Genomic DNA, 16,241 nt, shown 5'->3' on the forward strand with positions numbered 1-16,241 from the left:
AAATGAAAACACTAATTTGAAAAGATACATGTACCCCTACATTCATTGCAGCATTATTTACAATAGCTAAGATATGGAAGCAGTCTAAGTGTCCACTGATAGATGAATGGATAAAGATGTGGTACATGTATACAATGAAATATTACTCAGCCATAAAAAGACTGAAAGTTTGGCATTTGCAACACAATTATGCTAAGTGAAATAGGTCAGACAGAGAAAGATAAATACTGTATAATTTCACTAATATATGGAAGCTATAAAACAAACAAACAAAATATTCTTAGATACAGAGAACAAACGGATGGTTACCAGAGGGGAGGCAGGGGCAGTTGGACAGAAAAGGGGAAGGGGATTAAGAAGTACAAACTTCCAGCTATAAAATAAGTCGCAGGAATATAATGTACAATATTGAGAACAGAGTCAATAATATCATATGTACAGTGACAGATGGTTACTAGATTTATTGTGACCACTTTGTAAGGTATATAAATATTGAATTAGTATGTTGTACACCTGAAACTAATATAATATTGTGTGTCAACTATAATTAAAAATAAAATTTTCTTAAATGATAAAACCAATTTTGGCAAGGATATAGGGGAATATGCACTCTCATTTCTGATCAGGGCTGTAAATTCAGACTAATTTCTAGGTGGCAATTTAGCAATGTGTATTGAAAGCTTTAAAATTTCCTTTAACTCTTTGCTCAGCAATCTTTCAAGATTTTTATCTGAAGGAAATGTTTAGACAAGTATAAAAAGATATGTACAAGATCTTAATTGTAACATTAAAAAAATAGCCCAAATTGTAAGCAATAGCAGTATCCAAGTGGTTGTTTATAATATACTTCCTAAATGTTAATATTCTAATCTTTCCAATTTAAATGCATGCTGCAGTTGATATTAAGACTACCTACAGTTGTCAGGTAGACTAGTAAGTTTAAAAAAATAAACAAAACACAATGAGATATCACCTCACACTTTTTAGTTTTTAGGATGGCTATTATCAAAAAACAAAACAAAACAGGACAAGAAATAACAAGTGTTGGTGAAGATGTGAAGAAAAAGGAACCCTTGTACACTGTTGGTGGGTATGTATACTGGTGCAGCCATTTTGGAATATTTTCGGAGTTTCCTCAAAAAATTAAAAATAGAACGACCATACTGCCCAGCCATTGCTCTTCTGGGTATATATCCAAAGTCATTGAAATCAGGATCTTGAAGAGATATATGCACACCTATGTTTAGTACAGCACTATTCATAATAGCCAAGATTTAGAAGCAACCTTATTGTCCATCCACAGATGAAAGGATAGAAAAATGTTATGTCTATGTATGTGATATATATATATATCAATGGAATATTATTCAGCCTTAAAAAAGAAATAAACTTTACCATTTGCAACAACATGGATTGACCTTGAGGACAGATTGTGTGCCTATCAATAACCAATGCTGTGGCTGGACTAGCCCTTGTGGGGAGGCAAAATGCGTGAGCGTGGTCAAAACATACAAACTAGATAAACAACATCATGGGGATGTAATGTACAGCACGGTGACTACAGTTAATAATACTGTATTGTATACTTGAAAAGTTAAGAGAGAAAATTTCAAAACTCATTACAAGAAAAATACTGTAATTATGTATAGTGATGGGTGTTAACTAGACCTAGCGTGGTGATCATTTCGCAATATACAGATATTGAATCATCATGTTGTACTCCTAAAACTAATGTTACATGTCAATTATATCTCTGAAAAAAAGCTTATCCTGTACATTCATTTTATCAACACCTTCCTTTGATTTCAAGTTGAGAACTCAGTCATCAGACATGAGAGTAAAGTCAGTGACCATTCACCTTCCACTGTTCCCCTTCTATGCTCCTCTCAAGTAAAAATGAAAAAGGATGATAGCAACTATCTAAACTTTCAAAAGTGGTCAGATGTTTTGTCAGATGGTTTGTGAAGAAGCCAAACCCTTGTAATAATGTTTTTCCACCATTGAAACACCTTGCCCATTCCCTTTAATAAATCCAGAAATCTGTGGTCCTCTTCATGTTTTGTAAAATTAAAGAATAAACATATCATGGCTGAAAACAAATCAAACATAGGGGCAAACTGGGGCTTTGTTTCTTAACTGCATGATCTGATATATGCACTAGCATCCTCCATCCCCTAAAAATCACGGTTGGGTCCTGTTTCATTTATAGTGATTACTCTTCACAAAACAATAAAATCAGAAGGGTATTTTGTAACATTCATTTGCCTAACTTTAAATATTTGACTACATTTTTGTACAGATATATTTTAAATAATTTTAATCAATTATTTCAATTAATTGATGCAAATTGAGGCATAGTATAGATGACAAAAGTAGCTTGAATATTTTCATAAAGGTGAATTTAACTAGTTATGATGCAGAGTTCAATGACTTGAATTGAATCAACTTTTTATCAAATACATTTTTATATTAGCATCATGAAAAAATTGAATCATGTTTTTATTCATGCACATGAATAATATATTTCATAACATTTCAGGACATATGTATTTTAAGAAGGCACTCTCCTTAAATATGGATATTCTGCATTCTCAGGCTTATGGAGGACAAAAGATTTAGAAGAGTTATGAAACTATATAGTAAATATTCCACCAGAAACATAAGTATGGGTTGTTTTTTTGTTTTTGTTGTTAACAAACATTTATTGAGCACCCACTATGTGCCAAGTGCTAAGTGGTGAGCTTGGCTCCTTTCTCTCCCATGGTCACTTCCAATTCCATGACAGTTAATATCACTTAAGGCCAATAATAAGTTAATATCACTTAAGTCACTATCACTTAAGACCAATATTTTAAATAACATTTTGCAAATGAAATGCACTTTCACTTACATTAAATTTGGGATAAGTAAAAAATTGCTGTGTACTTATTAAATGATCTGAGATTCCCTATACAGAAATACAAATAGATGCTAAGTCATAATGACAATGGATATAAAAGTGAGTAGCTGTGGCAGCCACAGAAATGTGCCACTCAGATCTCCTTCAAGAGGATTGGCTGTGGGGAGCATAGCTGACCCAGAATCCCAGCTGCAAACACCCCACCCCCATTCACCACCAGGCTCCCACCAAAGCTACACTTTCCTCAGCTGTTTCCAGCCAATGACTAAGCACAGCAGGGGTCTTAGTCCTGGCCCCATCCCTTTGGGATTTAGGACTTCTCTAACAAGCAACTTTGGTTAAAGGACTCCCCACTGGCTCGGCTAAAGCTTTCTTAGAATTGTACTTTAGTTTCAGGCTCTTCTTACCCAATCCTCCTCCTTTTCCTCTCTCCTGTCACAGGTGTCAAGCCTACAATACAGTTGCAAGGCTCTCTCTATCTACTCCTGTTCCCTTCCTTCTATCTTTCACAGACAGTTCCTCCAATAAATCTCTTGCTTGTCTAACTCTGTTTTGGTGGCTGTTCCTCAGAGAACCTGAACACAACCAGGTGGTACTAGGAGTGGTTCAGGAAAGTAGGCGGTCAAGTTGGTGTTTGGAGATAGGCTCATTCACTGCCTGACTGATAAAATATGGCCCTATCCTGAGTGGCCTGATTGCTGAATATTTCAGCAGTGATGACCTAGGAAAATGTCCTGGTGGAGGGAACTAGTTGTACAGGTGTGATGATACAAGTATTTGAAAGATATGAGGGGCACAGTGTCTATAAGGACAGCGATTGCTGATTATTAAGTTGCATTGGTACCATGCAGAGGAATAATGAGAAATTGAGGGCCATTAATAATTAAAGGCCAAGTATGAGAGCCAGAGACCAGACTCTTTGTTAGCTTATAAAGAAGCCCTCACCTCCTGCAGTGAAAAGTGCAGACAAAGATGAAGAGCAGACATAGAGTTACAGATCAAGGGGGCAGGAATGTAACAGTGAAAAAGGAAGAATGCATCAAATTGGTACTTTCTATGTCATGGGATTCAGCACCCTGGCAAGGACCCCAGGGGATGGGGCAAACTCACTGCTAGGGTGGCTCTCAGAAGCCTAGAGAAAGTGCTGGTTAACGTTGAGCAAAGCGGAACACACCTGGGTTGCCCTAGCGGCCTGTAGAGGAAGAAACAAAGAGCTGAGGGAAGACAGCGTGCTGGACAGATGTATTATGTAGGGCCAGAAGATCATCAGACTCTGTTCCATGAGAAAGCCTGGAAGGCTAAGGTCAATAGGAGCATGCTAGTAAGAGAAGCACTAACATAGAAGCACTAACATCACCGAAAAACTCAGTACTGTTTCTCCTCTGAAGGCCAGAGATGATGGTGAGAGGCAGTCACAGAGCTGGGCTCTTTAAATTCCATGGTGATTGTGCCCTCACCCCCAAATACATGCCAGCAATAGAGGCCAGGTGGTTGTGTCAAACCGTCAAAAGCCAGGATGCTGTAATGATCAGCAAGGTTGGAGAAGCAGCCAAACAGCCTTAGTCTGCAGGGAGCTGTGGAAGCAGTGAGAAGTATGGTGTCCTTAAGGCAAAACACATGGACATCCAATGAGCACACTCCTGATTTCTACCACCAGAAACAGGCAAGAATGGAGAATTAGGGGGCTGAGTGTAGTCACAACAAAAAGACACGACCTCTTGCTCAGCTATCAAACCTAGGCCAATTTTCTTATGTGGAACCACTGACTGAAGAGGTGGTTCGGTCCATGGAAGGACTTTGTAAACCCACAGCAAGTAAATGCTATAATGGTTCCCCAAAAGGACCTATGGTCATTTGTTCAGGTAACTGCACTGGGGATACCCAGATATTCCAAAGACAAGTGAACCCAGGGTCTGAGCTGACATTTGATTCCCAAAGACCTAAAGAGTCACCACGACCCTGTTAAAACAACAGCTTATGGGGGTCATTTAATAACTAGATATCTAAAGTCTAACTTACAGAAGGTCTACTAGGTCTAAGGACATACTCAGTTACCATTTCCTCCGTTTTCCGGTGTGTAATTGGAAATGACACAGTTGGAATAACTGCCATATTGGCTCCTTGTCCTGTAGGGTAGGAGCTGTGATAATGGTGAAAAACAAGTAAAAACCTTTTAAATCCCACCCCATCCCTCCAAACAATATTTTAAATCAAAAACAATATTGCATCGGGGTGGATAAGATAGGGGAAATTAGTGCTGTTAAGGACCTAAAAGATGGCAGTGGGTAGCAGTGTGGTTGTTTTCATACTTTCATTTAATTTGCCCATCTTACCTCTGCACAAACTAGTTGGATTCTGGAGAATATAACGTAGGCCACTACAAATGGTTGAAAGTAGTAGTCCCGATCAGTTGCTGTGATGGACACAGTCCCGTTGCTAGGCCTCGTGTACATGGTATACAGCTATTGATTTGGCAAATGTTTAGAAAAGCTGATCAGCTCACATTTACATGGAATGAACAATATTCATTTAATTGTGCGCTACGGCTGTTAACTCTCCTGAACTCTCTCATAGTCTAAAGAGATCTGGAATCACTGGACATCCCACAGAACATGACATTTGTCCATTACATTGATGACATACTACTGATTTGACAAGACAAACAAAAGATGGCTAGTGTGCTAGAAGCCTTGGTAAGACACAGGAGGTCAAGAGGATGAGAAATTAATCCTGTGAAGGTTCAGCAATCTTCCTTTATCACATCAGTGATGTTTTAGAGGTCCAGTGATCAAGGCCATGCTATGATCTCTCTTCTAAAGTATAACTGCTGCACTGGAAGGCAGCACTGTGCCTGGTAGGCCCCTTTGAGTTCTGTAGACGACACATTCCACACCTGGGAATACCTACTGCTCTGGCTCATATGCTGGGTAATACGGAAGGCTACCAGCTCTGCATGGGGCCCAGAGCAGGAAATGGCTCTGCAGCAGGTCTAGGCTGTGGTGCGCGCAGCCCTGAAGCTTGTGTCACAAGATCAACAGACCCGATAGTGCAGAAAGCATTACAGGAAGTAAAAGATGCAGTGTGGTTTACAACAAGCCCCAGTGGGAGAATCACAACCCAAAACTCTAGGATTCCAGAGTAAGGCCATGCCATCTACAGCAGAAAATTATGCCTTTTGAGAAATAGCTCCTAGCATGCTACTGAGCTCTGGGTAGATCTGTGAATAAAGTGCATGGCCATCATTTTATGTAGAAGTGGCCTTAGGCGAGATTCCTGGGCAGTGGTCAATGGCTGGCCCTCCCACTTACCAAAGCTGATCTGACTGTCCAATCTATGCCCCAATATGGCACTATTCCTTTAGAACAGGCCAGTCTACGGCCATGCTACCTTCGACAAGCCCGATCCTGTCTGATCTCAGAAGCCAAGCAGGGTTGGGCCTGGTTAGTACTTGGATGGGAGACCACCTAGGAAGACCAGGTGCTGTAGACATAAAAAATAAAAAAAATAAGGGATTGTAAGCTGACAAGGTCCTTGCAATCTGTGAGGTCAACCAAGGGCTGCCACACCTAAAAAAAAAAAAAAAAACAGAATAGGCCAATTGGTGTCAACTTGACTACAGTGGATCCTTTTGACCCTCGAAGGTCCAGCAATTCACCTTCACAGGAATACCTAATCTGGTATCCCCAGCTACCAGAGCCACAATGCTTCAGCCAGCACCACTATTTGGGTGTTACTGGAATGCCAAATTCACAATAATGAATCCCACATAGTGGTCATCTAGGGCAAGGGTTCCCAACCCCCAGGCCACAAACTGGTACTGGGGCCTGTTAGGAACCGGGCTGCACAGGAGGAAGTGAGTGGTGGGTGAGCGAAGCTTCATCTGTATTTGCAGCTGCTCCCCAGCACTAGCTTCACCGCCTTAGCTCCATCTCAGATTAGGCATTAGATTCTCATAGGAGCACCGGTCCCTAGGGCCAAAAGGTTGGGGACCGCTTATCTAGGTGACCTATTTTATAGCAACGGGGGTGAGAGAGTAGGCCCAACCATAGGATTCACTAGTCACATCACATACATGCAATCCAGAAACATGCAGTCTCATAGATCACTAGCCTACTAAAGATACAATGTAAACACCAGTTCGGGTGCCATATGCTGAAAAGATGGGGTACTATCTTACAGGATGCAGTATACACGTAGAATCACAAACCTTTATATCGCTCTGAGAAACTTGAGAGAGGAGTGGCTGCAATTATCATCATGTCTAGTGAACCCACTGGAAGCTTCTGCTTCCTGTTCCTTAAACTCTGGGCTCTGCAGGGTTGGAAGTATTGGTCATAAAAGGTGGCATCTTGTTAGGAAACACAGCAAAACTTTTACGGAACTACATGCTGTGACTGCCACCAAAGTACTTTGGGCTTCTTATGTCTAGGGACCAGCAGGCCAGGAGAGCAGTCACCCTCCCGGCAGGGGTAATTGATTTCAATCTGCAGGAATGGGTGGGATGGGAGAAATACATGTAGAACACAGGCAATCCATTTAGTGCCCATTGGTATGCCTTTGCTCGCTGCAATTGTGCATGGATGTGTGTAGCAACCGCAGCCTCAAAAGGGTATGATTACCCAGGGTTCAGATACCCAGGAATGAAGGTTTGGGTCATATCACCAGGTAAGCCACCAAGACCTGCTAAGGTGATGGGATGATGGAAAGCAGAGAGGATGAGTACTAGTTTTGGCTCTTCGGCGACAGTGGTCATCTGACCAAACTCCCTCTTCCAAGAGAGGTACATGGAAATCATAAAAGAGTTGCTCCCCAAACCTACAAGCTCCCAAACCTGCAAGAAGTGGGTCCGTGTGGTACAAGAGGTGCAGCCATAGAAATGCTCTGCTCAGAATCCCCTCCGGAGAACTGGCTGTAGGAAGCACAGCTGACCGAGTCCTAGCTGCCAACCCTCTGGATTCACCACTATTCACTGCTAGGCCATGCTTCCCCCAGGCTGCTCCCTGTCACTGACGGAGCAGTGAGGGTGCTAGTGCTAGCTTACTCTTGTACGACACGGGAATCCTTGGACAAGCAACTCTGGCTCAAGGACATCCCATTGGCCTGGCCCAACTTTTTCTAGAACTGCACTGCTGTCTGAGGCCCTTCCTACCCAGGCGCCCTTCCTTCTTGCTCTCCTGTCACAGGAGTCAAGCCTACAGTACAGATGGAAGGCTCCCCCGCCTAATCCTGCTCCTTCCTCTTTATCTTTCACAGTTCTTTAATAAATCTCTTGCACATCTTATTCTGTTTAGGCATCTGCTTCTTAAAGGACTCAAACTGACACAGAAGCTCATGTTTATGGATCAGTATTAGCGTATTTTCTTTGAAATCGCACCCAAACCAACAGCAGTATAAGTTCACAAGAGAACTTGGTTTGTCTTGAAAATCAAGTAATTTGAGGCCTAGAATAAATCACAAGGATTAAAAGATAGATGGTTGATCTCTTCTCAGCCTTAAGATATGAAATGTTTAATATGTCCAAGAAAGCATAAAAAATAGAATGAACACAGCTTAAGAAATAAATCCTACCAAGAGTTGCAGTCTCCTGTGTATCCCACCCTGTGTCCTCCTCTCATTCACTAGATTTTGATCTTTATCATCCCTGTGAAATTTCTTGATATTTTTACTACAAATATATGCATTCTTAACAACACATTTTTTCTTTGGATTTTTTAAATCTCTTCTTTACTTAAAATTTCCTAAAAGTTTGGTTTCTATATATTTATAATAGTTCACTAAGCTGATGATTAAAAAAAAAAATCTATGTCACAAAAAAATATTTACAATTTAGTGAGATTAAAGAGAAATGATTTAGCAGAAATGCACCAAAGTTACAATGCTGAGAAAAAGGATGTTTTATTATTGTAACTTGACCTTAAATTATTATTACCATTTATGAAAGTAACATAAATGAAGGCTGATCTTTAGTCTCAAAAAGCCAAATATGAATAAAGTACAGAAAACAAATTCAATTGAAAAAAGTTCTGACATAATTCTTCTACATGTTATGTGAAATCTTAGGAAGAACCATTGTAATAATTACTCAAATTAATATTAAAGGTAACACAACAGATGTTTGGTCTTAAACATAAATTTAAACGTATACTGTCTGCAATAACAGATCAGAGCTAAAGTATATCTGAAATTTCTAACTGAAAAAATAAGTTAGTTTGCAAATATTGTATTCAATAAGAAAGCAGCTAAAAAATAAAATGTTGGATAATCTTATCAACCAAGGCCACCTTTTAGATAATATTTCAGGGTAGGTAAAATGAGCAATGATAAAGTTCTACAGATATAACTAAACAGTTATACCAGAGACGTACAGCTGATCTTTGAACACGAGGGTTAGGGTTACTGACCCCCTGAGCAGTAGAAAATCCACATATAACTTCAGTCGGCCCCCTGCATTCGGGGATTCCCACTTCAGATATAAAATACAGATTTTGACCCATGGTTGGTTGAATCCACAGATGCAAAATCCAAGAAGCAGAAGGCCAACTATATATTTATTGGGAAAAAAACACATATTAAGTGGATCTTGCCAGTTCAAATCTGTCTTGTTCAAGGGTCAACTTTACTTTCATTTATAGAGTTCACATATTAAAACATAACAAGTAATTACACATCAGTATCAGTAGGAATACCAAACATTATTTCACAACTGCCACTATGTGTTTCTTCTTCTCCGACACAATTGGCACAGATCCGGGCTTGCTATGTTTGAGTCGATTTACTTCCCTGGAAATCAAACAAAATATATAAAATATAAGCAAGTTTATGAGAAATCATCTTAACCAAAAAAAACTTTCTCAGAAAAATAACAAGGCATTTTCTTTCATTGGAAAACCACCTATTAAAAAGTTTTCACAATGAAATAGGTAAAAAGTACCTAGAAATCAACTTTTGTTAACTTATTTGCTTCTTCTCTTACTACATCTCAGTAAAAACCTGCCAGTTGTTAAAATATTTAAAAGGGACTCAACCCCAACATCTATCCAAAGAAAGCAAAATAATAGTCATTTGTATAGTCTAATTAAAAAAAAAGAGCTCCATCTTAAAATCCCTATAACACTGCATGAATTCAAGAACTATAGAGGAAAACATTGTACAGGGGCCAGGGTGGTAGTGATGAGTTGTTGTTCTGCTTTAGGGCCACAACGTTAGATTCCAAATGTTATGATGAAGCATGGTAGAAAAATTTTTACTTAGAAAATGAGCACTATGAATTCTTTGCATTCTTTAACTTGGAAAATACACAATACCTTTTACTTCTACCTACATTAGAAATCATTTTTAAAAACATCTACTGTAAATAGTTTTATAGTATGAGCAATAGTTTATTTTGATAAGTCATTTCCACAGTCTGTCCTTTAAACACATTCTCAAAAATAAGTACAACCTTACATGATTGTTACTCCCCCTTTTATTAGAAAAAAGAAAAAGACTCAGAGAAGTCTTCGAAAACATTTCTAATGTATAACAGCACATAAACTAGCTCCTTAAAAGGTAGAGTTTTTTGGGTTTTTTGGTGAGATAAGAGGGAGGAATGAGAAAAGGGTAATGAGATAGAGTAAAATGCCCCAAGACATACTTGCGCCGACGAGCCTCCTTCATAATGCGCTGTTCCTGGATCTGGCTGTAGATAGATTTTGGTAGATGTCGGTGACGAGCAATTCGTTTTACATGAGGATGATACTGGAATTTCTCCTTCAACTTCTGGTTATAATCTCTGGCTGCTTTTTCTCGTGATGTAAGCTGAAAAAATGCATTTTGGTATTTTAATGAATGGTGTGTTCTTTCTTTTGCTTCAGCACAACAAAGCTAAGAAGCACCCCAAATTGCCCCCAAACTAAACTTTTATGACATGCAACCAAAACCGCCAATGTAATTCTACCCTGTACAAGGTTATGTTAGTCATACCAGCTCTGCAAGCACTTCCTTTTAGATAGCATGCCTATAATGTAGGTAAATGACACCAAGTGAAAATCTCAGTACTGAGGAAGCAGGGCTACGTGGACCACTGAGTTGGACCTTCCATAGGCAAAAATAACAGAAAACCACCTAATCACTCAAAAAATTTTTGGTTAAAATAACAACAGAAACAGAAAAGGAAAAGTTTTTAATTCTGTAATAACTAGACTTTGTTTAACAAATGATAAGGATAATATAATTTAGAGAAACATTTAATGATGAATCAAAACCTAGGCATAATGTAATACCAATCATTAAACCTAAAATAGAATTGTCTTTAATTACTGTTAATATCTTGATTTTCCTACCAGTGCTAAGCAGAAAATAACTCACCCTTAACCTTTCCTTCTAAAATTTAATATGTTTTTGATATAAACACTATGTTTTCTTAGAGAAAACATGAGACATTTAGAAAGACATCAGAAACAAAACAAAAATCACTCATAACTCTAAAACCCAGAGGTAGCTAGCTAATAACAATATGTTATATTTTCAATGAATGTTTTTTAAAGTCTGAAGCTTTCTGTATTTTTTTTAAAATTAAATATTTTACTGTGTCTTTGATATTAAAAGCCCTCACAGGGACTTGCAGCTTTTGATCTGTCAGAATACTATTCATTCAGAAGAAACAGGTACTCTAAGTTCTACTTCCAGTCCCTACCTCTTCTCTCCCTACCTCAAGGAAAATACAAAGAATCAAGAAGGCTCAAATATTATCAAACATCTAAATTAACTAAGGACTCTGAAGGTGCCTTTGACATGTAAAGTAAATCTTAATACAGCCTTGTCTGTTTTGCCAACTTATTTCTTTTTATCCCAACTATGCCAATTTGATCAAAATACTTATCTCTTTACAGTATGACATCCAATAAAATCAGAAACTAGCTTTGTGACAATGGAAGAAAATGGGGTCTCTTACCACACCCAATTTTTCAGAAGCATTAGCTTTCCACAGACGAATGTTCATTTCATCAGATCCACACATAATATACTTGCTGTCAGAAGTCCATTTTACGCAGATAACATGCTGCATTCTCTTTGTGTGATAGACTTCCCTACAGAAGAGGAATTAAGTTAAAACCCTTCGGATTTTGGTACAGAGTTTAACCACTGCTTATTGAGAGTATCAGGATACCATTTTGAGTCCTAAGAGAGTATAAAAGGGAAATTCAAATTCATTTTAATGTACTTTTATTGAACCAAACTAACAAGATTCTATACTAAGTGCTGGGAAATTTGAAAAAACTCCTGTCCTCAGAGAAGTTACAATCCAATAAGAAAAATAAACAAAAACAAACTAAGTAAAACTAGATGCCCAGAGAAGTTCACAAAATAACTGAAGTCATATAACACAAATATTTTGAACCTGGAGTAATTTTATAGCAAGAAGTGAATTGTTTTTAATAAGTCTCTCCTTCAGCCCTCACCCGCTACACCAAATCAATTCTGGTCAACCATCATGCTTTTCCTTTTCCATTTTACAGGAACAAAATAAATGCAATGACATTCAGAGAGCACATCCTGATATGTTGATCCTAATGTCTGATTTGTGTTTTGGTAAAATTGTTTAAAAAGTTTAACTGAAGTGAGAGTTGATTTACATGTGTGAAAAGAAAGGGAGGGCTATAGAAGTGTCTGATGAGTTGAGGTAAGAATCAATTAATAAACGGAGATGTCAACTATCATACCTATTTGGAAAGGTGTGAAACATGCTAAGTGAATTCACAGAAGATACTATATTGGGAAGTGTGAAGAATAATATCCAAAAGCAAGTAAAAGATAAGGTCAGAAAAAATAAAAAGATGCGACTTCTGGAGAAATAAACTTTCTTTATCTGGATAAAAATATGATTCAAAATGTAGACTACTTGAGAGAAAGGAAACTAGCTCAGCAAACTCTGCATAGTAAAAGAAAACCCACACATGATGTCCAAACCAAAGAGTACGTATGTATAAAAATATCCCTGAATTACTCACAAAACTAGTCTTTTACACTATTTCTAAATGATACGTTGTGAGCTCTTAAATGAACATGTACATAAACCACATTAAATTTACTTCTAAAAGTGAGTAAATGATTAGAAAATGGTTAGAAAGAACATCGTATTAAAATGAAAAGTAGATGAGACAAACTGCTTTTTCTTATGCTCTCAATACGCTGCTTTACAAGACTAAATTCTTATAATCTCTGTATTTAGGAGGGCCTTTTTTTCCATAGCCATGTAATGAATTTAAATATTACAAAATTCAATCAGGCTTTGGTAACCACTAAAAATAACTTGTTCATGTATCAGACCAGTCAAATTCAATGGTCATTCACTTAAACAACTTAGAATCCTCCTTAATGGTAAACTAAGCAGCATTCTTAACTTGTAAATGTGTTTATGTTTACACATAAGATAGACATATAAAATTCACTACAAGTTATACTATTTAGAGATACATTTTAAAAACTTATTCTTTATATAGTCAAAATAAACAAATTGTTCCACGTGAATGCAACTGATTTTCTTGTTTGCTTAGTAAATACTGCATGAAATCCTGAAGCCTAATTTCAAGCATCAATTTAACTGTAGTTTAAGAAAATCTACTCAAAATTTACTTTAAAAATATACCATTTTAAGGTCTTTCAAAGGAAAATATTTTGTAAATACAGATTATTCAAAGCACTGCCTGTGTTATCTGAGGTTTGCAATGTAGGAAATGAGATCACACAGAAACAAACTAGATTAGCTTTCAAGCAGATGAAGACAAAGGTCAGAGGGAATACCACTTACATCTAAACCCAACAGAAACACATATTAAGATTGTGATTATAAAACCTCCAAATGGTATCAGCAGACACTTCCCCTGAAATGAGTATAAGAACTCTTCGTTTCATACAATTTTAGAATAATTGAAGCTTTTACCTAGGCCTGTATTTAGTACCCACGTTGGCTTTGGAATAATTTGGCTTGAACTCAGTTGCTGGGTCCTTGGGATCACGGGTGCCTAAACATTCCCATTTCTCTGATTCTTTCTTTGTTCTTTTCCCATTCTGTCTACTTATGTATCCTACTGAAAAAAATAGTGTCCTACTACTTTGGAGAGTCTAATGCCAAGAAATAATGGGGGCCACAGTCTCTTGATTCTTAATATTTTCCAGAGAGGTGTGAAGAATGGAAACTATCAGCTTTGCCTTAGGCCTGACTAAATAGTCCCAACAAACCATTAATGACAGTTTGGATAACATCAGGTTAGTTGCAGCAACCACATAGAAACCAACACGAAGAGCGCTACAATGAAGATGAAGGAATGAAGATCTGAGGATGGAATGAGTATCAAAGTCATCAGAATGCTCCAGTCAGTATGCTTTTGATTCAAGCACCTTCTTAATCAGCTAATAGGGATGGTGACAATTATTTGCTGGCAATCAGTGATGAAACAAGGTGGTTTAGGAATCAATACAGAGTCCTCAAATTGAAGGAGAGAAAGATGCAATACCAAAGAGAAGACTGGCTATGATGAACAAGGTATGGATAAGCTGCTTGACTCCCAGGAGAAGGCTCTGTCTGAAAGATCTTTTGGCTGTGAATACAGCGCAGGGGCTAGAGTGAGGCAAATGAGGTGCCCACTGTGTAAACTCTGAAAGGCACTTACTTTTAGGGTTGTGCAGATGCAGAGTTGGCACTTGCACAGCCCTAAGAATAGGTAACTCTTTGAATTCTGGACTCTAGTCCTGGCCCTGCTGGGACAGATGGTGAGTTAAAAGGACACGATATACCCTTGAAAACAAATCGCATTCTTTAAGAAGGCTCAGAAACTTTCAGCACTGTAGAAGCCAGGCTAATTATCATTAAAAGTAATGATTAAAATTCTCATCATTGTACTAAAATGGTGAGATTCCCCCACTCTGTTGTAGTAACAACACCAAACTGTACATGTATATATGTATACCATGCATAGTGTGTGTGTACATACATAACTGTATTTTAGAATGAATATTCATTTAATTTTCTTTTAAAATTTTAATGTTATTAACATTATTGTATGAAAATGGGGGTGTTCATATCTTCTAGTGTGAGCAACCCCACCATAATCCTTTAACTATCATTATTTTTTATGGGTAAATTTCCTCCAGTTTACTAGGATTTGCTTTGAATATATTTCCAGGAACACATATAAGGCCTTAGTAAGGAACAAAATGAATGTGTATGAAAGTGCTTTGTAAACTATAGCACTCTATACAAGAGGCTTATCTGACACAGGAGTTAGGTTTTAAAGTCAGGCTATAAAGCAAAAAATCAAGACCAGTCAAAATTACCCTTAAAAACCTTAAAATGCCATAGTTTTCTATAAACTACCTCAATACAATAATACATGATATAATATAGATAATAAAAATATATTACATTCATTAACGTATAATATGTAACAGAGGGCCAAAGTATACAAAACAATATGTCTTAGACACTAGAATTATACTCAATGTGCTTACAGAATGAGACACACAGAGTCCAGGACAGCTGAGTATTCATATCTCCTACCTCCTGATCATTCCAAGGCTTACACCTACTAAGTGGAGTGGAGGGAGAATGGTCCTGACAACTTAAACTGTTATTTTTCTTTTTTCTTTCTTGCCTTAGTGTATAAGGGAAAAACTTATCTAAGTTATTCATTATCAAATAAAAAACAATTTTAAGTTTACTATATTTTAGGGCAGTGAAAATACGCTGTGTGGTAGTACAATAATAAATACATGTTATTATAAACCCAGAGAATATACACCAAGAGTGAACACTAAAGCAAACTATGGATTTGGGGTGATTATGATGTGTCAGTATAGGTTCAGCCTTGGTAACAAATGTACTATTCTGGTGAGTAATGCTGATAATGGGATTGCCTATGCATACATGGGGGCAGGGATATATGGGAAATCTCTGTAATTTCCACTCAATTTTGTTATCAACCTAAAACTGCTCTAAAAAAATTAAGTCTTCATAAAAAAAGTTTACTATAAAGCATTTAAAAGCAATTCTAAAATAAAAGGCTTTTCCTTAAGGCAAACAATAAAATTTCATATCGACAAATTAAATAAAGACAATATCTTGTTCAATGAAATAAACTGCCCAGCAGGCTGATGTTTCAACCGTAGATGATACAGTGGAAGTTGGTACTCCATGTCAAAATACTGGGGTGTGAGCCCTATCATATACACACAATCAAAAAAATGACAATCAAGACAAGGAAAAATCAAACAAAAACAAATGGTTTATTGATAGTACATACCTGCTTCTACTTTTGTCCACAGGAAAGATTCGAATAGATTTATCAAAACTAGCAGACACAAA

At 37.5% G+C, this 16,241-nt stretch overlaps 1 protein-coding gene and 1 pseudogene across 1 annotated transcript in view; one reads left to right on the top strand and one right to left on the bottom strand.

The window, feature by feature from the left end:
* Window positions 1–6,269: 6,269 nt before the first annotated feature.
* LOC112483587 lies at window positions 6,270–6,388 on the top strand (annotated as a pseudogene).
* A 2,381-nt stretch (window positions 6,389–8,769) lies between these two features.
* The window catches only part of DCAF13 (DDB1 and CUL4 associated factor 13), a 26,041-nt gene continuing 18,569 nt past the window's right edge, over window positions 8,770–16,241 (bottom strand). Inside the window, 4 exon segments of the mRNA XM_025050087.1 lie at window positions 8,770–9,679; window positions 10,533–10,696; window positions 11,832–11,967; window positions 16,180–16,241. The exon segment at window positions 16,180–16,241 is cut by the window's right edge and continues 151 nt beyond it. Of these exon segments, the coding sequence (XP_024905855.1) occupies window positions 9,592–9,679; window positions 10,533–10,696; window positions 11,832–11,967; window positions 16,180–16,241 (450 nt within the window). The 3' untranslated portion in view covers window positions 8,770–9,591.

Source organism: Pteropus alecto, unplaced genomic scaffold (assembly GCF_000325575.1).
Source record: "Pteropus alecto unplaced genomic scaffold, ASM32557v1 scaffold164, whole genome shotgun sequence".
NCBI lineage: Eukaryota > Metazoa > Chordata > Mammalia > Chiroptera > Pteropodidae > Pteropus > Pteropus alecto.